The sequence below is a fragment of the Colias croceus genome, chromosome 13 (assembly GCF_905220415.1).
Source record: "Colias croceus chromosome 13, ilColCroc2.1".
NCBI lineage: Eukaryota > Metazoa > Arthropoda > Insecta > Lepidoptera > Pieridae > Colias > Colias croceus.
In genome coordinates, this window is record NC_059549.1 from 1959628 (window position 1) to 1982874 (window position 23247).

Sequence of the window (23247 nt, forward strand, 5' to 3'; positions counted from 1 at the left end):
TTGTTTTTAATTTTGCTACGAATTAGTTTCGTCATAAAAAAATATCGAATTCAGGAAACCAAATTCTAATGTATCAAGGAAATTTCAGAGTAGTATTCACTAAAATAACAAAGAAATAGTGACGATTGTCAATTTGTCTTGCATCGTACATCTGTTGAAAATTTACCTTGCGGTGAGGTGTAATTTTCCCCGCTGCTAACTGAATAAAATACGTAAATTCTAAGAGTCCATGTCAATATTTTGCATAAGTCGTATTTTCCGGTAATCATTTCTGTACAACGTTGACAACAAACAGATGTCATTCAATATTTGGTGAAAAAAAAAACCCACAGAAACCGCAGAATAATTTCCATTTTTGTGGCTTCTTATTTGATTATTCAATATAAGTACTTAAGCTACGAAATGTTGAATATCTGTATTGAATTTTGAAAACATCATTCCTTTTTAAAGGGCACGGAAAACTAAAAAAGGCACACAGAGAATAAACAGTTATGAAAAAAAAAGAGCTCTATAGCCTTTTTATGTTAAAAAATTAGGGCGTGGCGTATATTTGATTGTATTTCAATAAAAAATTGCTAAAATAGCAAATCTCTTACTATTTTTATCTGTATCAAAAATGTGTAACCTACTTAAATTGTGATGAGAGCACAGAATACATAATAGTAGCTAAATGATGAGAGATTAAAATGTGTGTCAAAATAGCCAAATAATGATAATAAATTTTACTACAATTCTGTGTAATGGGTAATTAATTATTAATGCAATCAATTTGATGGTATAGGATAAAGCCGCTCTATCAAAATATATCTTCAAAAATATCAATACCACGATAGGTATATAATCCCATAAAATATATAATATCCTGTCAAAATTTTATAAAGCCTAATTATAATTAGAATTAATTTTGTAGTTTCCGTTTTTCTTTCTAATTATTTTTTTATTTTATTTTATAAGAACAAGTGTAACACACACAACATTATTTTTTATCACTTGAAATATAATTGAATTCACGTATAATAGGAATTTCAATTAATATTATGGAAACATAAACCTAGTATACTAACTTACTTATTAAATCTGGTAAAATAAAACCTAAGATAGTAAATAATATTTTTCTACAAGAACAAATGGTATTAGTTACATGGAAACACATTGTTTAAGATAAGCAGAACATTGCAATATCACGTACTTAATATATAAATATCACAAGTATTTTTACTATTAAAACATTCCTCGTTGATTTGTTGATTGAATACAATTACAGTTTATAAATAATAATTATCCAATTTCTTGCCTCTAGGTGTCATTTAATTAAAAAAAAGGTGTGCGTGTACTAGTGTACACACGTAAGAAGTGAAACTTCTTTATGACCTTATTTTTCAAAAAATATTTTACTATATGCAACTTTATAGAAATACGACGAATCACGCGTGGTAAAAGATAAGAAAAAGATGGCGCGTAACGGAAAAATGTCACGCGTAACGAAAAAATGTTACACTAAATTTTTTTCCAACCCCGATAAAGAAATTTCACTTCAATAATGTTATTCATTATGATCAAGATGATTAACCCATTAAATATTAATCAAGGACTTTAGAGTGAAGCAATTAGGTAAACAATAAATCTTAAAAAAAAGATTTTATTTGGTTGCATTGTCTCGACGCAAGGTTCGATCTTAATATTCAGGTTAAATATTGGCTTATTTGTATTCAATCAAAGCTAGAAATATAGTTACAGAATGTCTATATAATACTAAGATATCTGCGCTGTTTTAGATTTAACTGTTTAGAAGGAAAAATATATAGGGTGGTGGCACCAATTATCGGCCATGTCAACTTTTTTTTAACTTTGACTGGATGTAATTTTTACATTGATAGCTTTTTCTTTCTTACAGTGCCTTTTTTGGATAGATAGATATTGAAACTCCATTACTACATTTTCAAAATTACGAATCCATTGTTACTATATTAAATATAGAATTTTTATTTCGAGTATGCCGATTTCCCTCAATATCGGCCACTAATAGCAAGATAACACCCTAATATCTGCCGTCTTTGGCCCTAATATCGGCATATCTTTTCTAAGGTGAAGTTAGATCAATAAAACGTAAGACTGGTAACATTTTTTATTATCAATTGAGATACAAATCATTTTTTTAACTCACCTAGTCACCTATCATGATTGGTATTTTCGTTACATTGTCTTAAAAATTAAAAGTAATGTAACTAATTCAGTATTCTTAAGACAATTAATAAAGATACGGGGTTAAATGAGACTTGTGTCCATCAACTATAAAAAGATTTTTTTTGAAATGTTATCAGAAATCACCCAATCATTATAGCCATTTGCAACATATTCATAGAATACTACATACACTTCTCATCCACCCAATATTTGATAAACTGAGAAACCAGAAGGATGTTTCTATAAACGATTACTTTAGTGGTCTATGGATATAGGGAAATCATCCATCGGAGGCAAAGATTCTCCTGCTGCAGATATGACTAGCAAAACAGTTATTGTATAAGTATAAATTTTCTTCCATATTTTAGGCTCTATTACTTCACCTGTCTTCGGACAAATACTAAAGATCGTCTCATCCCTATTTAATATTCTCCGTGGATCTTGTAATAATTATGTCTTCCGTGCCCGATTGATTTTATATGTTCTTGTAAGTCATTAAACCACTTTCTTCTGTAACTACAGCCCTGGCCAGAGTAATAGCTTCTGGAGCCCTTTCATTAAGAATTGAGTGTCTTTTTAAAAACAAGGAATACCACTTTTTCTTTGGTTGTCCATTTTAAACGGATTGGATCTTTTATCTTCCTTCATCATATTTTTAACGCTATTTATCACATTGCTACGTGATCTAGGAAAACCGCAAATAGCCATCCGTATCATCCATTGAACAATTTCATCTTCTTCGACGGTATCTCTACCAACTGTGCAATCTGTATCTATTCTTCCATAAAGTCTACCTTGTAAAGTGGTCGTCGGAATGTTGTATTGTCGAATTGCGTCTCTGATGCTCATACTTTGATTTTTGACGGCATTCACTGCCTCTATTATTTTTAGATTGAACCGACATGATTATCAAAAATTAAAATACATCTTGTATCACTAGCCCTGTTTATTGTAAAGTCCAATGGTAGTAGAAAAGGTTTTACTAAGGTGGCCGTTATTACGCATCGATTCGCTCTATATCGGCCGCAGCTAATAAAAATCTTTTTAGGCGGCCGACTTTAGGATCTACTGATCAAACGGAGCTGCTGTTTCATTTCTAACCTTATTAATATCACTGCTAACATATAAAATAGCTAAACATGTTATTTAAAGTTTTCATACATTACCCCAATATCGACCACCCGGCCGATGTTGAGATTTATCAATAAATACAGATCCCTAATCTCGGCCCCGCAATTATTTCATTAAAAAGACAAATAAATGTAAAAACACACTATTTTATCGATAATTTGACTGTTTTTCTTTAAGAACATATAAATTTAAATACTATAGGTTTGTTTAATTCCATTAAAATACTTATCCACGTAAAGCGTCGACTCAGGGATTTGACTCCGCAATGCCGCCAAACTACGCATATTCGTACCTGCGCGTGCTCTATGGCCAACTGAATCTTCAACAGTTAAGGTACCCACACCGAAATTTGGGAGGTTTTGCTTATGTATATAGAGTCTCTTTTTGCATAAAAAATTTTATGATTTAAGATCGATATTTATAGTTATATTCCATTTTCTCGAAAAGGCCGATATTAGGAGCAGGCCGATAATAGGAGACTCCACCCTATTTGCAGTAAATTGGCCCTTAGTAAAAATGGAAGTTATGCAGAGCATCAAAAAGTGTTTTGAAAATTGAATGGTAAGATGCAAGAAGTAACGAATTATCATTATTATAAAGTTACCCTTTTCACACATAATATCAAGTATAGAGCTTTTATTGTTGCGGTAGAAATTTAACAGAACATTTATTCGACCTAATTCGAAAAAAAAATGGATGATCACTGAGATATGAAATAAAATATAAAGTACACTAATCAATTTATTTACTGTTAATGACTTTATAATGTACTATGCAATAATAAAAATATGGTCATTGTTAATACCTATATTGGGGTGGTAGGATTTAGAAATTGGAAAACTAAACTGTACAAAAAATTGGAATAGAGCACGATTTATATAAAGTGCGTAGTATTTTTTGTCTTTATCACTATGTAGTGTCTGTCTGTCTGTCTCTATGTCTGCTAAGATATTAAAACTACTGCCTATGTTATAACTAACTAATTCATATTCTTCTTATACAGTAGATACCATTGTCAAAGGTTGGTAAAGGTTGAATACAGCAAGACATATTTTAAGACTTAAATATCCAGTTCATTAGTATAAAAATAAACGACCATGTATATTGTAACATAACATTATAAGTTTAGTATAACATTCACAATTTAAAAAACCCTTTCAAGGCTGAAGAAATAAATGTAAAACCTCGACACACGACACTTGACTTTATCAAGCACTAAAGAGATTTAACTGCATTGTTAACCTTCTTTCTTGATTATTTCTTTGTCTTGTGCTATCTGTGGTATTTTATTAGATGAAAATAGATTATCTTCTATTATGTATGTTTAACAATTGTTTGTTTTCATTAAATTTAGTCTGGATACACCGATGAATATTAAGTAACTTATAGTGCATTGTTTGAATTTGAAATTTAATTTGAGATATAAGTTACATTTCAGCATGAGCTATTTATCCGAATAAAGCGAATACAAAATACAAATTACATAGTTAGGTACACGATTTGAACATTATTATTTTCAAATTAATCGTTATACTCTAACGTTAATGTTTATTAAATATATAGGTACGTACCTAGCTAATGAAAGATAAAATGTAATTATTTGTAAGTCATTGATACTAATATTCTTTTACTGGAAACATTAAACATTGCAATTTATTTTTAATTCATTCAGAGATTCTTTTAAAAAGTAAAAAATAAATAAATATTTTTGTTGGGGTATGCAGCTAAGTATCTAAGTAATTAAATAACGCAAAAGAAAAATATTTGATACTTTATGAATTCCCGAAAAATGTAAGCAAGTGCCCATATTATAATGTAAACGCTAATTTTACATGCAATAAATAGATCCTACCAAACACGTTCAAAATAATTTTATTAAATTTTCTTAAGAAATGCTGCTGGTTAGTTTGATACATTTAATATCAGTCACTTTAAATGTCCTAAATAAAAATTTTCTCCAGGAAATTTTACAAATTTTACAACTTCAATTCCAAATCCGAAAGAAATGTTCGCAAAACAAAAGCAACTCACTTTTGAACAGTCCCATTTTGAAGCATTTTCTCATAATATCGGGGAAAGTAGTCATTTTCATTTCACCCATTGACACAATCACAAATCACAGTTTGTCTCGACTATATTATGTACATTTCGTGTTGTATCTTTTATATATTTGCGCGTTGGATCTGCGCGCGGCTCCGGCAGGGACTGATATGGCTGAAACTTGCGTTCGCAGTCACTCATTGCCACTAATATAAATGCAAGGAATTATCGTATTAAGATCAGCAATTGTTTCACATCGTTAAACAAACAAAGACGGTTATACAAAACTGTTAGCCTTTACTGTTGGGGTTGTACGAAAGTAGTAGAAAGAGCTATAGTATTTTAAATATTCATTCTTATATTTTTTGAGTATTCAAGTATTTAGTAAATAATAGAAACAGATAAATCATTTTTCCATTAGGAAGGTAATTAAAATTCAATTTTGTTTAAATTTGAATTTAACAAGCGTAGGTATAGGAAAACATGTATAAAGTCTTACTCCACATAAAAACAATTGTACTTTTAGAATAATATGTCAGAAAACACATGGGCTCAGAGAACAATTAAAAAGCCTAACTAATATTTAAATTACCTGTAAACAAAGACATTACAGTATGTACAGTATTACAAAGATAATTTTTTATGGCTAGCTTTATATTAGACGGGATTATGAATATAAACATGTATCTTCCTACGTATGCAATTTTTATGCACTTTTTTTTTATTCTCTTCTTTTCTAGTAATGTATACGAATAGTCCCAATAATTATCCCCTATTTGGAGTAGAGTTTGTAAAAGTGCATTAATAAAATTAAAAATCATTTTTGTAATGGTATTTATACGTTTAATGAAATAAAAAATCATTGACCGTTCAAAAGTTTTGAGGTAACAATCCGAAAAAAATTACAGATCCTATCTTTTGAAGTTGGTTGAAAAAAATGTCGTGCCAGTAGCGTTAGGGCGCTTGTGCACTACAAGGAATTTTACTGTCCGGCATTCCGATTTTTTACGGTCCGGTGTGGCATGAAAAAACCGATGAATTGCTTGTGCACCTGTCCGTCTTTACTCGGATCAGTGCGGTACAGTTCAAGGAAGTTTGGCGGTATAATGCTATCATAAATGATTGTTTTTGCATTTTACAAGAAACGAGTAAAAAATATAGAAGGTGAAATATTATATTACTTCGTTGTAATAAAAAGTAAAGTTCCGTAAGAGATTTAAAATGCGTGTTTCACTTATTTATTTTAATCGGTAACGAGGAGCTAAAGCTATTCCCACCTGAACTTTAACTTACCAACATTTACTTAGATAATAATTAAATTTTTATAGGTCAATGTATATAAGATAACAATACCGACTTCTCAAATCTCATTGCCAACTAAAAGAAAGTAAAACAAGAGCTTGCTTTCAATTGGTATATGCAGTAAAAAGAGTAAAATCCAAGCAAGTGGGCATTCGAAAACAATAATTATACCTACAGCAGCTCGTAGACACAAAAAACCATCCGGAATATGGAAAAGTAAAATGTCGGACAGTAAAATTACGTATAGTGCACAAGCTAGTATTTAGATTAATGGCGTGCCATACCGGACCGTAAAAAATCGGAATGCCGGACCGTAAAATTCCTTGTAGTGGACAAACGCCCTATCTGTAACTCAAAAACGTAACGGAATCTAATAATTTTTGGTTTGTTGTCCAAAAAGACTATATGACAAAGTATTGTATAAATATTATGTATTTAATAATATTTCACATCCAATAATCTAAGATTAACATTGCTCTAAAGACACAACTTCGTTAAAAAAAATTTTTTTTCAATATTTGTAACATTTATCATTGAAGCTCAGCCCCTATGGTTATTGGATCTTAGCGTATTATAAAGGTTACTAGCTTTCCACCCGTAGCTTCGCCCGCGCAGTCAAAGAAAAACCTGCATAGTTTCCGTTCCCGTGGGATTTCCGGGATAAAACCTATCCTATTTCCCGGGATAAAATGTAGCCTATGTCCTTTCTCGGGTATCAAAATATCTCTATACCAAATTTCATGAAAATTGGTTCAGTAGTTAAGGCGTGATTGAGTAACAGACAGACAGAGTTACTTTCGCATTTATAATATTAGTATGGAGAAGTATTAGCTTTTAGCCTTCCTCGATAATTTAACTAGGTATCAAATACAAACATACTTCAATCCAAAAAAGTTGGTTCCGGCATAATAACGATAAATTACCTAGACTTTTTTTCACAAAATAATTACTTTGATTCTTTTCACTAGAAATGCTACTGCATAATGCATTTTCTTTTAGTACCTTAGTACGTTATATAAACAAAATATAAAAACGTAACCTGCATTTAGACTTCATTCTTATTCAAGGTACACCACACATCGTTTGAATTTTAGCGTATAGGTGCTGCCAAAAGACTGCTTCATCATTTCCACCAAACAGGTAAACAATACCATTTCGCGCAATGCTACGATGTCGCAGACTAAAAAAAATCCTTAAATTTTTAAGTTTATTGCGAAGGAATAAACCATTTATCCATATGAATAGTAAAATTTTAGTAAAATAATGTAATTATCTAAAATAACATATAATATAGATATTCGATGTATTTTCGATTCAGTAGATCCAGAGATAATAGGTATTATATTCGATTCAGTAGAACCAGAGATAACCCCAACTCAAGAACGGCTGAACGATTTAATGACTTTCGGTTTATTGCATTTGTTTCTGCTTGAATTAGAATAAAAATATTTAAAAAAAGTGAAAAATTAACAAAAATAGGTAATACCCGGGCGATGGGAATAGCCGGGGCAAACAGCGCTAGTACTAGAATATTCGTGTTGGGCCACTTAGGTTTGGCAGGCATTGCCAATTCCAATAACACAATTTTATATTGCAAAAAAAACGTTAAATAAATATTTGAAAAATAAACTTACTATTGATGAGACATTATTACAAACGAGGCCTTTGCTTCGCCGAAGGCGTAGGCGCTATAAAAGTTAATATGCCTTTAAACAATTTTGCTCTTTTAAAAAGTTCAGGCGTTTATAATTATACAAACAAAAATCTGCGCATTAGGTTGCGTACGCAGTCTGCGTATTTTTCATATAAAACTTGTTGTGTCCACTATTATTATCTAATTGGAAATGCTAAATATTAAGCAGAATTTACATCCAGCATGATTCGCATACATCATACATAAAAAACGACGTCAGATTATTGTAAATTTTCCCAAGTCATTAAATAATGGGAAACGTAAGATAGGTATACGAATCCTGGAGGATTTAAAAAGGATTTCTACACAATTCTGTTAATTTAACAATAATAATTGATGATTGGTTACGTCAAAAATTATACCTGCAATATTTACAAATAAAGAAGGAAGACAAGGAAGTAGGTACCTATCAGCTGAGTTTAGGCTCATGATATTATAATATCTTCAAACCTATAATATTATATAACCATTTGAATGTGTTCGGATTTTTATTTCGTTTCATTCTAGAATATTAATTCAAAATTAAGGAACATCTTGTATTTAAAAATATGTATGCAAAAATATGTAAATGGTCTTTAATTTAGTTATTAAAATCAATACTAATATTATAAAGCTGAAGAGTTTGGTTGTTTGTTTGTTTGAACGCGCTAATCTCGGGAACTACTGGTCCGATTTGAAAAATTCTTTCAGTGTTAGATAGCTCATTTATCGAGAAAGGCTATAGGCTATTTAACATCACGCTACGACCAACAGGAGTGGAGCCACGGGGGTGAAACCGCGCGGAGCAGATAGTGAAAGTATAAACATCTTTATTTGTTAGCTACTTGTTAGATTATAAGATTAAATATTTAGTGAAACCTAGTTCTAGAATGCTCACTGAAGATCTTTAAAATATTTGAGCCTTTAAAAGGAAAGGTATGCTATCTCTCGTCATAACGGTAGCTTTTCTAATATTCGCGCCACCATCACACATTCGCGCCTCCGTGATATAGTATAACCTAAGTACATTAGGTATAGTAAAAACTAGTATAGTATTATATTATGATCTGTGGAAATAAATAGTGATTTTGGTAGACCATATGATGGCAATAAAAGCTTCTATTTGATTTGATATTGCAACCATCGAAATTCGAATGTGCACTACACGGCACCAATGTAGAGCCGCCATTAGATTGACGTATCTCTTGTTTTTTCTAAACTATGTTACTTTAACCTTAAGGGTACTTACCATAAATGATTTTTTGTTGTATAAAGAAGAAGTTAAAATATTTAAGCAGTATTTTATGTGGCAGTTGCCAACTATATTATCTATACATATAATAAATAGGTAATATGTGCTTCATGTCATGCTTAAGCTACCTATGAAGATATTCCACTAGAATCTAAAATTATTGCTTCTGCCTTCTGCAATAACATAGATTATAGAATATACGTAGTACCTCCTTTTCTGAAATCGGTTTAATGTTCGCGTCTCTTTTAGTTTTTGGTTTAGCTGTGTAGCCCGAACAATGTAAACAAAACGTCGAGTTCTTCAAATAATATTAAAGAGTTTATTAAATATTTATCTTCACGTGTAGTCTCGAGTAAATATCAAATCTATTAAAACCATCTTCTAGCTATAAGTAAATCTAGAGACCATATAAAATATTCATATGGTTGGTTTAACTTAACTAGTTACTAGAATAAACGCCACATATTAATATTTTATAGTGTGGTTACATGTGTAACGGTATTATATTACCTTCGTTTGAACAAGAGATCTTTATTTGTGTTCAATTTAGCGGTTCCACTTACGTAATTAGTAATAAATGGTCATTACAAATGTTAAAGGTAGATAATTTATAGTTTCTAATGGAATTTCCATGGTTTTCCATTGGAATTATAATCGATGTATTTCTGACAAGCGGTTATTATTTTTTTATTAATGATCTAACGCAACTTCAAAATAAACGTAGTTGTAGGATTATTGATTGGAACCGTGTCTGCATATGTCACGATAATATCAATATGTAGGTATACTTACAACTAAATTAAAATAAGGAACTCCACGTTTACAGTCAACCACTAGGCAACATCAAGTACTACTTAGGCTAGAGTAAAATTCCTTAAACTGCTTTGCGAAAGTTAAGAGGGTAATTAATGGTAACCGCTTGAAATGCCTCTTAGAAAATCGTTGGCATTGTTCGATTACCTACCATTTTGGAGATCCGTCGCCTGTCGTCTAGGAGATTTCCAGTAACGTGTGATAACTGATAATAAATCGCTCTTTTACTGGTATTATAACAACATTAATTATTAGTTTATTGCTATTTCCTCACCATAGGTTTCTATAAAAAAAAATGATGATAAATGTAATTATACCTATGCCTATTGATAAATTAGTATAAATCACAATCCATACACATTAAACATTACTCACGAACAATTAAAGATCTATATCATCAATATCTTCTTTGTATAAATGGTATAAATTGTACAACTTTTAATAACTATTTAATCACTTTTTTATTTTGGGATTAAAACCGTGAGGTGTTATCAAAATGTGAGTTAGGTGGCTCATCGATATAAATAAGCATGGAGATTTTGATCTTGAAGTGCTCAAATATTTATATAGAATCGTGTCAATGTATTTGTTTCGCTAATAAACCACTGTCTAAACTAACACTGTCGAGTTAATTTGTCTCAGAAATTGTTTTGTAACTAAAAACTTAAAATAAACTTGCCGTCATAGCATAGGCCCTAGACGATTGTCAATTATTAATAAATTTATTGCCTTTTAATGATAATCAAGAATTCAATATTAAAACAACAAAAAAGATAACTAGCAATAAATATTTGTAGAAAGACTTTGGCAGCTATAAACATTAAACACCACCTACTCAAATCGTGGTGAAAGTTTTGGTTTTAGACAAGGCTAAGGTTAGTATCACATTTAAGTATAACTTGACCTACCATTATAAAAAAAAGAAAACATTTAGCATATAACTGGCCGTCTGCAGAGATAGAGCTGGGCCACAGAATAATAACTAGGTATTTAGTAGCACGTAGCTGGCTGGGCTAAGAAATATTAGTTTTTCAATACCCATAGAAAAGACAGATAAAACGCACTGCACCATCAACCACAATGACGTCAGAGGTCCGATGTTAACCCTACTCTATACTAATATTGTAAAGCTGAAGAGTTTGTTTGTTTGTTTGAACGCGCTAATCTCGGGAACTACTGGTCCGATTTGAAAAATTATTTTGGTGTTAGATAGCCCAATTATCGAGGAAGGTTATAGGCAATATATCATCACGCTACGACCAACAGGAGTGGAGCCACGGGGGTGAAACCGCGCGAAGCAGCTAGTCCTACTATAAAAACAAAGAAAAAAAAACTAACGTTGATACTATACCTTAATAGATCCATACATAAACTTTAATGAAATACAATTAATCAAAAATACCTTACACGCATCAATATCATTTATGAGTCTAACATTATTAATTATTATACGATAACATATTATGTATATTTTATTGAGCGTTACATTAATTTTACCATTCAACCTTTACCATGAAATCGATACATAAAAAAATGATTCATCGTTCATGTTTCTAATTTATTCAAAAATGTTGTAAGGCGGGTTAATATCGCACACAATATTTATTTCCACGTGATTAGTTTGTTTATTTTGATAATATAATATGTTGCAACATAGTCTTGGTTTAGATGGGTTAATCCTACCTACTTATATTATAAATGCGAAAGTTTGTGCGTATGGATGGATGTTTGTTACTCTTTCACGAAATAACTACTACATGGATTTGGATGAAACTTTACTGTAATAATTAATATAGGTTATATATCAGAATGATACATGAGATAAAGAAATACTTGATTTTGCCCGCGGGTTTGTCCGCGGAAACCACACGGCACAGCTAGTATAACATAATGGTGGTCATTGAGTACTTCTTGAAGTAATTGGAACGTCAATGTCACGATTGGAATTGTGCAATTTTAAGGAGATTAGAAGGCATGTAACGTTTAACAAGTGTTGTTATTCAATGCATCTGCATATCAATTGACCTTAGGCATTCGATTTGAATTGCTATCTGGTCGATTTTCATTTTTCATATAAATCCTAGTTTAAACTAGGTTAGGTAACAACTTAGATTTTGAGGTTATTTATTTATAACCTCAAAATCTGCTAAAACTCGGCGCAGAGTAACGGCGACCAATTTAGGATATTGATTATTTTTAACAGGTAATGATGAAAAATGGGATGCTACCGTTAACTTTTGTTTATTGCTTACTGTTTATTGCTTTATCTCGAAGGATACGTATAAAACAAGTTTGTGTTATATTGTTTGACGCGAGGTTCGAGATCGCCGTCTAGGGGGGACGCTCTTGCGCATGTCGCTACCAGGGTGAACCTTCAGTTCACTCACGCGTCCGCGTTAAAATGTGTAAGCCCTTCTGACTAGGTGTCCAGCAATTTACTTATTTAGGCAGTGTGGTGTCCAATACAGGAGGAACCGAAGAGGACATCGCTTCACGAATCGCCAAAGCAAGGGCAACCTTCGCGCAGCTACGATCCATATGGCAATCGAAGAAGCTAACACGTGGAGTGAAATTTAAAATATTTCGCTCCAACGTAAAAAGTGTCCTGTTATATGGTAGTGAAACGTGGAGAGTTACTAAAGCTATCACGCAAAGAATCCAGGTCTTCGTCAACCGATGCCTCCGCCAAATATTAAGAATTTACTGGCCCGAGAAAATATCAAACGAACAACTGCTGGAACGCTGCCACGAGACGCTGATTTTGCGCCAAATTTCACGCCGCAAGTGGAAATGGATCGGCCACTCTCTCAGAAGAAACACATCGCATATACCCAGGCAAGCCCTGGAGTGGACTCCCCAAGGGAAAAGGAAGCGTGGCCGTCCTAGGCAATCCTGGCGACGTTCGGTGGCGGCGGAAGCTAAGGCGATTGGGTTGACGTGGCCGGAGGTGAAGAGCGTAGCCCAAGATAGAACGCGATGGCGGCGCACTGTGGACGCCCTCTGCCCCACATAGGGGACATAGGACAATAAGTCCTTCTGACTAACATTGAGAGACACCACCACCATGTATTGAGCTTAACTAATTAAAAATGGAAGTCTACGTAAATGTACCTACGTTAGGTACTAAAGTAAAGCGCAATGTTTTAGTAAATACATTGGAATAAAAGACTCTACATCAGAGAATGAAGAGCTACCTTCGAAACGCCAATGATTTCGATGACACTTTTTGACTTTGTGTTTGTTATATTCCATTACTAGATTTCCGTCCGCGGCTTCGCTCACTTTGTCTTAAACCTAATAAATTATATACTAAAACCTTCCTTGAGAATCTTTCTCAACTATTTAAAAAAACCGCATGAAAATCCGTTCCGTAGTTTTAAAGATTTAAGCGTACAAAGGGATATAGAGACAGAGAAAGCGCCTTTGTTTTATACTATGTATTGACTAGTGAATTAGTGATACAGTAAAATGTTTAATTTGTGTTCATGAAGGTGAATTAGAGGTACATGTTCTGATAGTGATAAATGTTAAAAGAAATAATGAGATTCAACTTAGATGTAACAATCTCTTTGAAGCACTCAATTCAATAACTAGATTTAACGATCATTATAAAGGCCTTATGATAATATTATACTTATGTTTAGCTTTGACCTAAATCACAAGTAATTTATAAAATATTGTGCAACACTTGAGTGTTTAGGTGCCATTGAAATCAAAAAAATATACCTACTTATATTAAAAAGTTTGACAAGTCTCTACCTCAATAGATGGTCACACGATTTAGATTTTATAGACATGAAAGCATTATAGAATAAAATATAAGAATTGTGTAGTGTTGAACAATAAAATACTTATTATAATCAGATTTTAAAATTAATATCTATAGGTAACTAAGTATATCAATTTGGACAAATAGGATACAAAAAGGTGGAAAGCAGAAGAGACTTCCGTTATAAATTTTATTATTTATTTATTTATGTTTTATTGCTCTGAATAAATTACAAAACTAGGATACATTGTATAACTAACGGCGGCCTTATCGCTAAATAGCGATTTCTTCCAGACAACCGGTAGTGTAGGGCAGAGCACAAATAGCTCAATTTTCTATCATTTTGCAAAAGATTTTAGATTGGTAACATAGCAGATATATTATATGAATATGTTTTTAATACTTAGGTAAGCAGAAAAGCTTAAAAAAAAAGAAATTATCCATATTATATGTAATGTAATAACAATTCAAACTGCTGTAACGTACACCTAAAAATAAATATGAAAGTTAGATCGCAACTACAAGAACCGATACATAATGCATTTAGTGCGAAATACACCATAAATCATTTCTAAACACGTTTCACGTTGGAAGGCCATGAAAAGCTCATATTATTTATTAATATAACTATTCAATAAATATAACAATCCACAGGTATTTCTTATATCATGAAGTATTAGGTAATCTAGGTAAGTTTAATCTACCTACATTATTTTAGTAATTATAACCATTTGCTTGATATAATAAATGTAATTTAATACAGAGTGATATTGATATAAAACATTGGTGCGAAGAAGTACTAGGCATTATTAAACTTTATCATCGATTTTAGAAGTACCTACCTAGTACCTAATTTGAAAAAAGAAACATATTTAGTAGGGTCCCGGCCGCACAGACTAAACACAAACCAGATAAAAGTTCCACTTTAAAAAATATAGCCTGACGTAGCTGTAGGTGCTATTTTTCACTGATACTGATGAGAAATTTTTGAACATTTATCAACTTTTAGGACTACATACTCAATTAGTAGGTAATTATGTATTTTCATACAAAGTTAATGAAAGGGAACCTCTTTTAAAATGTGATGTTCAAATCTCTGTAGATATATAATTTAATATTTATGCTTTATTCTGGTATTTCTTAAAATTAATCCGACATAATACAATCTGTTGCACCCGCCATAATGAAATGTAACACGTAATTGTACATACTTTTATTACCACTATAAATGAAATGAAAGGTATGTAACAATTATTTCCTCAAAGATACCTAATCTTCGGTAAGATGGGACTATCCCGAGCAATGAAATTTTTCCTATTATTTGCTGTATAGGTACGAATCCATGTGTCATCGTATAAACTACGGTATGAATTATGTAAATAATAAACATTTAAAAAATTTACATAATAAATCCTGTCGCTAGAATACTAATAATGTGAAAAAATACCCCAAATGTGGTATTGGGATCCCCTTCAAATAGCAGTCATATCATAAGGTGCTCATTTTGTTGATATGTTTTGTTTTATGCTAAGTAATGTATTGAATTATGGCACGAACTATTTAAATAGTAAACATTTAACAAAATTTGCATAATAAATCTTGTCGTTGGAACTACTAAACTACCACGAATATGGTATTGGGATCCCCCGCAAATAACAGTCATATTACATACTAGCTTCCGCCCGCGACTCCGTCCGCGCGGCTGGTCGGTCTTCGCGTGGATGGTTTATTTCTCCATTTTGAGTAGGTACCTCTGACAATAAAATCTTATAAATATCTATTGGACCCAATTCCCAAATACGGCTAGGCCTATAATAATACGCAACGTGTGTTCGCGGTTCTACGGAACAACGTCTATGGATAAAACTGAAAAATTAAGATTAATTTTTTTCTACGTATTTTTTCAGGATAAAAAGTATCCTATTTTACGCCCAGGATAATAAGGTATAATTAATTATACCAAGTTTCATCGAAATCGAACCGCTAGTTTTCACGTGATGCCTTCACATACATACAGACAGACAGACAGACAAAAATTTTTTTAATCACATATTTGGGTTTGGTATCGATCCAGTAACACCCCCTGCTATTTATTTTTTCAATATTTTCAATGTACAGAATTGACCCTTCTACAGATTTATTATATGTATAGATAAAACAAACTTTTAAAGGTGCTCATTTTGTTGATATGTTTTGTAGGTACTATCACGTACCTACTATGCTATGTAACGTATGTATAAAGGATGGTCCGAATTATTTAAATTTTAAATAGTAAACATCTACATAATAAATCTTGTAGCTCAAATACTGATAATGTAAAAAATACCACGAATATGGACTACCATATTCGTGGTAATCCCACTAGGGATTCCCGGCAAACAACATTCACATACAATTTTTGGAATAGGCTCATTTTTTGTAAATTTTATAAATGAAATATAGGATAGGATTCTTTAACCATACAATTATTAATGCACCTATACGTTATGTAGGTAACAATGAATAAATTTTTTACAATGTATTGTTATACTAAATTTCTAAGAAAACAATCTATTTTCGCTAATAGCTTAGTACTAACTACTAATCCATACTTATATTAATATTATAAATGCGAAAGTAACTCTGTCTGTCTCTCTGTTACTCAATCACGCCTTAACTACTGAACCAATTTACATGAAATTTGGTATAAAGATATTTTGATACCCGAGAAAGGACATAGGCTTGATCATGTCTTATTACCTAACAACCTATAAAAGTATAAACTAAGTACCTAGTTATAATGTTAAAAAAATATCAAAACAATACCTACCTATGTCTTTCATTTTTCATCCCTCTCATAACAGTTTTATTACAGAAGAAGATACAATTATATCTACAACATGTTATAGCTAAACAGTAAACGGATACATTCTGAGCTAAATACCTTCAAAAAGGAAAGGTCGTAAAGGGAGTGTCAATAATAACCTTCTCAAATTAGAAGGACAGTTTGGGCACTTGGATTGTCTTTAATCACCTTATGTATCTCACGTATTGATGGCGTGTAATATAGAAGGTCCCAGAGAGCCAGCAAGTGGTGACAGGCTTTGATTAATTAATTACAATTACAATTTATTACAATATAATATAATTAATATTCATGAAAAGTATATAAATAAAAAGGCTACCAAAACAATTTATACAAGCCAATGTTTCCCTAGCTAGGTTACTGGGCAACCTGTGTTTAGGGGAAACAGCTTGCGTCTAAAATAATTACGTTGAAAATTAAATAATATATATGAAAATATCTGAACAAGACCAAATAACCCACTCGGAATATATCGCTTTTTCTTGCCGGTTGATGAATATATTACCCTCTTAAATTTATTATAACTGATGGGGTTTATAAAATAAACAAAGATGATAAAATAAGGAAACAAAATAAACCTGATGTATGCTATATTGTAATCCTACTAATATTATAAATGCGAAAGTTTGTGAGGATGTGTGTGTGTGTTTGTTACTCTTTCACGCAAATACTACTGAACCGATTACAATGAAATTTAGCACACATATAGAGGGTAACTTGGATTAACACATAGGATAGGATTTCATCCCGGAAATCTCACGGGAACGGAAACTATGCTGGTTTTTCTTTCAAAGCGCGGGCGAAGCCGCGGGCGGAAAGCTAGTGTTTTCTATTTGAACAAAATATTACTACAATCGCAATAATAACGGGATTGTTTATAAGCAATATTATAACTAACTGTTTGCCTTGGAACTGCTTGAAAGTTGTATATACCGGAAACCTTGTAAGTAAATACAAAGCACCGGAATCGAGAATATAGTAAACTTTTTCCATGCATTTTCTTATGGTAATTTTAATATATTATATTATGAGTCATTGACTGCTTGCGTGTAGACATTTGTCTTCCTAAGTAAATATTTAATTATGTGAACATTTCTTGGAAATTAACCCAAATCATTGTGAGGGGAATTTTTTTTTTTTTTGTGATTTACATTACTTTGTTAGAATTTTTTTCAACTAAGTACTACCTACTTAAAGATAATTGTATTCCAAAATAAATTGCGTAAACTAGTTGGGTTTTTAGAATCTTTTTGGTTTTTACGTTGCAAATAAACGTCACATTTTTGTATTTTATTTTATACCCATTTATACTTAAGCATTTAGAAAATGTCTAATGATTACAAATTGACATAATATTTAAATCAATTTTATGAGGAAATAAGCTCGTTTACACTGTTACACTCGTGTGATATTACGTCGCAGAAAACACCCTAAACAATAAATATTTACTATAATAAAAGTATCACTACATACCTAGGTAGTACATATAAAACAAAGTCGCTTTTTCTGTCCCTATGTCCCTTTGTATGCTTAAATCTTTAAAACTACGGAACGGATTTTGACTATTGAGTTAATATGTATTTTTGATGTGATTCAATAGGAAGGTTTTAGTGTATAATTTATTAGGGTTGAGACAAAGCGGACGAAGCCGCGGGCGGTAAGCTAGTAAATATAATATATAATGTAAGAGCAAGAAAAGAGAAGTTTTTTTTACTGTTTCGAAAAGAAAACAGCACTAACTATAATATAGGTAGGTTATTAATTTTTTAGTCAGAACTGGACAAAATCGAAAAGGGTCCCATTTAAATTTTGTCTAGTTCGGCTCTCAAAGCTAGGTATTAAAGCTTTCAAACAAAAAAGATCAACAAACCACCAAAAAAGTATCAGCTAATAGATTTCAAATAGATAAGCATCAATACAATCGGTTAAGTTGAACTGAGAATCTCCTTCATTTTTGAAGTCGGTTGACAAAAAGAGGTTTGCCTGCTCTTCACATAAAAAAGGCGGTAATAAATGTATTACGTATATATTTTACCTAGCTACTTCAACGGTGATCGGACTCATTTGATTTTCTTTTATTTTATTCTCAGAACAATCATTATTATAACAATATTTAAGACGCGAAGAATGGCTAATAAATCGAATAAACCTAGCTCGTCATAGTATTGTTGAATTGTAATCTACTAGACTTAGTAATCATAACAACAATAATAAATCAATAAAACAAGGTTTTTTTTACTTCGGTTAATCATATTTTTTTGTAAGTTTTATTTAGTATCCAAACTTTAGGGGTTGAGGGTTGAAAACCATCTTTCAAAGATCACAAAAAATATGTAAAACAGTTCCTAATAGGAAGATATACATCACGATTAATAAAACACTAAATGAATTTTGCATGCGTAGATTTTTAATGTGATTTTTATTGATTTCGTAGGTAATATATTATGATTTCAAAAGCGCGTAATATTTTTATATTCTACCCGCTTTTATAAAAATGTGATCGTGGCCCCGTTGATATCAAAACATGCAAATATTTGTTTCTAATTTTAATCTGCAGACCGAACATTCATAATATTATTCTTATTTTATCGATTCTGACAAAATCGGACGAAATAATCAGACGCCACACTTACGTGTTTTACGAATACGGAACATTTTTTTTTTGTGGTTTCTTTATACTTCTTTATGCTATGTGGGATCTTCTTTCTTAGCGATATTATTCTTCCTTGGAAATAATCGTCGGAATACTATAAGCTTAGCACTAAATAATAACCTAATCCCTTCCATTAGGTACCTACGAGATACTATGTACCTCCCAGCGTCTAGACCTCCATTGGTACCTAATCATAAAGTTATCTTATTTCTATTATTACACCTTTATATCAACATATCAAATTACAAGAAGTACGATTCAGTTTTATAGTATCACTCATGTATATAAAGTGTTTTATAGGTACCACAAAACAGCATTGCGACAAATAAAACTAGATCATTTGAAGACGAAAAATGAATATAGGTACCTTTTAGGACTATAAATCTAACATTTTATTATGCTATATATTATGATAAAATACAATACGTTTTCAATGTAATAAAACAGCGAACAAAATGATTCACATTCGTTTGTGGTATTTGGGCTTCCAAACCGGATTAAATTGCTCTTAAATGTTTTAAATATTTGATTTTTTAAAATTCAACATGATATTTTCAAATACACAAAATTAGAAATTGTTCATAATATTTTTTTAACATGGTTTAACTTCATTACTTCTATGTCTGCCTCTGTGATATCGTAGCTAGTAAACAGAGGAACTTTTTTAATTTAGTTTTTCTTGTCATAGATTATTTTATCCTGAGTTTTCTATCTAAATTCTAATCTGTTTAGCTGTTGAAGATCATTGAGAGCTGAGCTTTTTAAAACTGGACAGGGTATTTTTTAAATTCGTAACTGATATTAGGAACAAATCACATCCACCGGCGAATTATTATTCTGTTATATATCTATACATATAATAAATCTGTAGAAGGGTCAATTCTGTACATTGAAAATATTGAAAAAATAAATAGCAGGGGGTGTTACTGAATCGATACCAAACCCAAATATGTGATTAAAAAAATTTTTGTCCGTCTGTCTGTCTGTCTGTCTGTCTGTCTGTCTGTCTGTCTGTATGTGAAGGCATCACGTGAAAACTAGCAGTTCGATTTCGATGAAACTTGGTATAATTATACCTTATTATCCTGGGCGTAAAATAGGATACTTTTTATCCTGGAAAAATACGTAGAAAAAAATTAATCTTAATTTTTCAGTTTTATCCATAGACGTTGTTCCGTAGAACCGCGAACACACGTTGCGTATTATTATAGGCCTAGCCGTATTTGGGAATTGGGTCCAATAGATATTTATAAGATGTTATTGACAGAGGTACTCAAAATGGAGAAATAACCATCCACGCGAAGACCGACATCCGCGCGGACGGAGTCGCGGGCGGAAGCTAGTATTATATTATTTTTATTCTGTAGATAAGCATTAATTATTTAGGTACCCTAATGCTCATAGAGATTACTTGAATAATTTTAGTTTTATTTACATGTTTTTAACAAAAGGAAACGTAGGTTAAGTATCTCCTTGGAATGTTAAATGATATCATAAGTAATATTTTATGGACCTTTGAAGTGTACCGTAAACAAGTTGTGGTTTCAAATGCAAAGTGGACCTGTTTTGCAGAAAACACATTGTGTTATTTAATTTCTTTATCTCTCTAATTGAATAATTAAACAAATCTATTCTCAACTCTTGTTTATTTCAGTGGATTTTCTAGTTACCTTATTAGCCATAATATGCTCTCTACTAGACACTACCTACTAGGATTTTCTATTGTTACTTCCTACAAATATACTTTCCACGAAGTTAGAATGATTTATAATTTTCAGCTTAATCAGTTGGAAATAAAATTTTATGAATTACCTAACTCGTGAGTATTCAGTATATGAGACTATGATACTATACAGTATACACATTTCAGCATTTAGATGAATGAAAATTATACGAAGTTGGCAAGTCCACAATTCGTGGTTATTTATCAAAACATTAAAGATAAACACAGCATCAGTTCTTGCCAAAATATATAGGTAAATCATAATAATTATGTTTCCATCATACATCACTTGCTACGCGCATGTAACACTATCAAGTGTTAATTGTTATGAAAATTCTTATAATCTATTGCACTGAAGTTTCAAACTGAAAATCTGAATAAGTTTTTGTTATTATGCACGCTTTGACGTTAAACCGTAACTGACGGTACTATTCAAATGTCACTTAAATACAAAAATATTCTACATTTACTCTCAGTATATCTACAATATCAATACGTACTTTTCGGAGTACATTTCTTGAGGACGATCGGTTTCTGGAGTAATTCTTGTAGCTCCGGTTGAGGAGGCATGTCTCTCTTCATCGTCCCTGGTTCACTTCACTTCACTGCACAAAACTAAACGTGGTTTAAGTGAACTCGCGTTTAACTGAAGACGCATGGCTTCAGACTGGGTTGGGCAAACTGACGTCCGGTATATATTGAATGCTTCGGAAGTTTGAACGCGAGGGTATCACCGTGTGGCCGCGCGGAGAATGAACGCTTTACTGGTCAAGGATGTCCAACGATTCGAACCGCCTCTGCGGTCAATGCTGCCTTCGTTAGACGATAAATATATTTAATTGTTAATATTTGTAAAATTTATGGGTGCTCGTTTTAATGACCAATGAGTAGGTCAGTACTTACATAAAAAACTTACTAAAAAAGTTTGAAATTTATAACATGTTAGATTAATTGTCCCGGGTATTAATTATGTACATATTAGATTACGTTCTTGCCACCCGCCCGGGCCCAGAACGCGTTGTGAAAATCGAGATCATCTAACCACAAACTGCCACTGTGCCATCAGCAATTTTAAATTTAATTACTTCATTTATTAGGACTTAGAAAAGTAGTAGGATAAACTTCACATAAAACAAACAAATTGTGAAGATACACCATGAAATTTTAGCAAACCAAGAGTTTAAAATGTTTTAATAGATGTTAATTGTGTATCCCGTAGTGTGATGAGGGAAAATTTAAATTGCAGGAAATTACTTATCTACGAAATAGTCTATTTAATTAATTTTTACGACGTTTTACATAGCATTGATAAACAAACACGTACTTAATGTTTACGGAGAAGGGGTCCCCTGTCTTTAATCACTACCTACCTATGTGGGTACTAGGTAAACCTTCCCTGCACCACAGTAGAAATAATATGAACAGTACGGTAACTAAATGTAGCTACAAAAATATTATAACGTTTAAAACGGCCACGCCACTGCAGAGCATCACGTAAAGACGTACAAAACACAAGTTAAAGATTTGCAACGTAACGTAACAACTCTACTTACTGTATCAATAGTGCGTAAGTTCTTATTTATATTTTATCCATTGACTGTGCCTGAAGGCATATCACAGACGCGGACGCGACGTAACAAAACCAGTAATTCGAAAAATATTTTTATAAAATAAAGGATCTTCAAAATTTGTAGCACAGATTACTAAAAATACTATTAAGGTAGGTAGTTTAAAACTTAATGTGTACAAACGTAATTAATCAAGGTTCTTGAATCTATTGCTAAGATTTAAATTTTCGATCGACGCAAATTAACTTTTAGGTTGTCGATTGTATTCTTTAACAATGTAGGTAGGTATCTAATA

General features: G+C 31.8%; 1 protein-coding gene across 2 annotated transcripts in view; it reads right to left on the reverse strand.

Annotated features, from left to right (window-relative positions):
* The window catches only part of LOC123696738 (organic cation transporter protein-like), a 45646-nt gene extending 23557 nt beyond the window's left edge, over positions 1-22089 (reverse strand). The window contains exon 1 of one of the 2 annotated variants that reach the window (XM_045643099.1): positions 21885-22089. In XM_045643099.1, coding sequence (XP_045499055.1) covers positions 21885-21966 — 82 coding nt within the window. In that variant the 5' untranslated portion in view covers positions 21967-22089. Of the gene's footprint in view, positions 1-5346; positions 5543-21884 lie in introns of those variants that run through there. The other variant, XM_045643100.1, reaches the window with a different exon arrangement.
* Positions 22090-23247: the final 1158 nt, after the last annotated feature.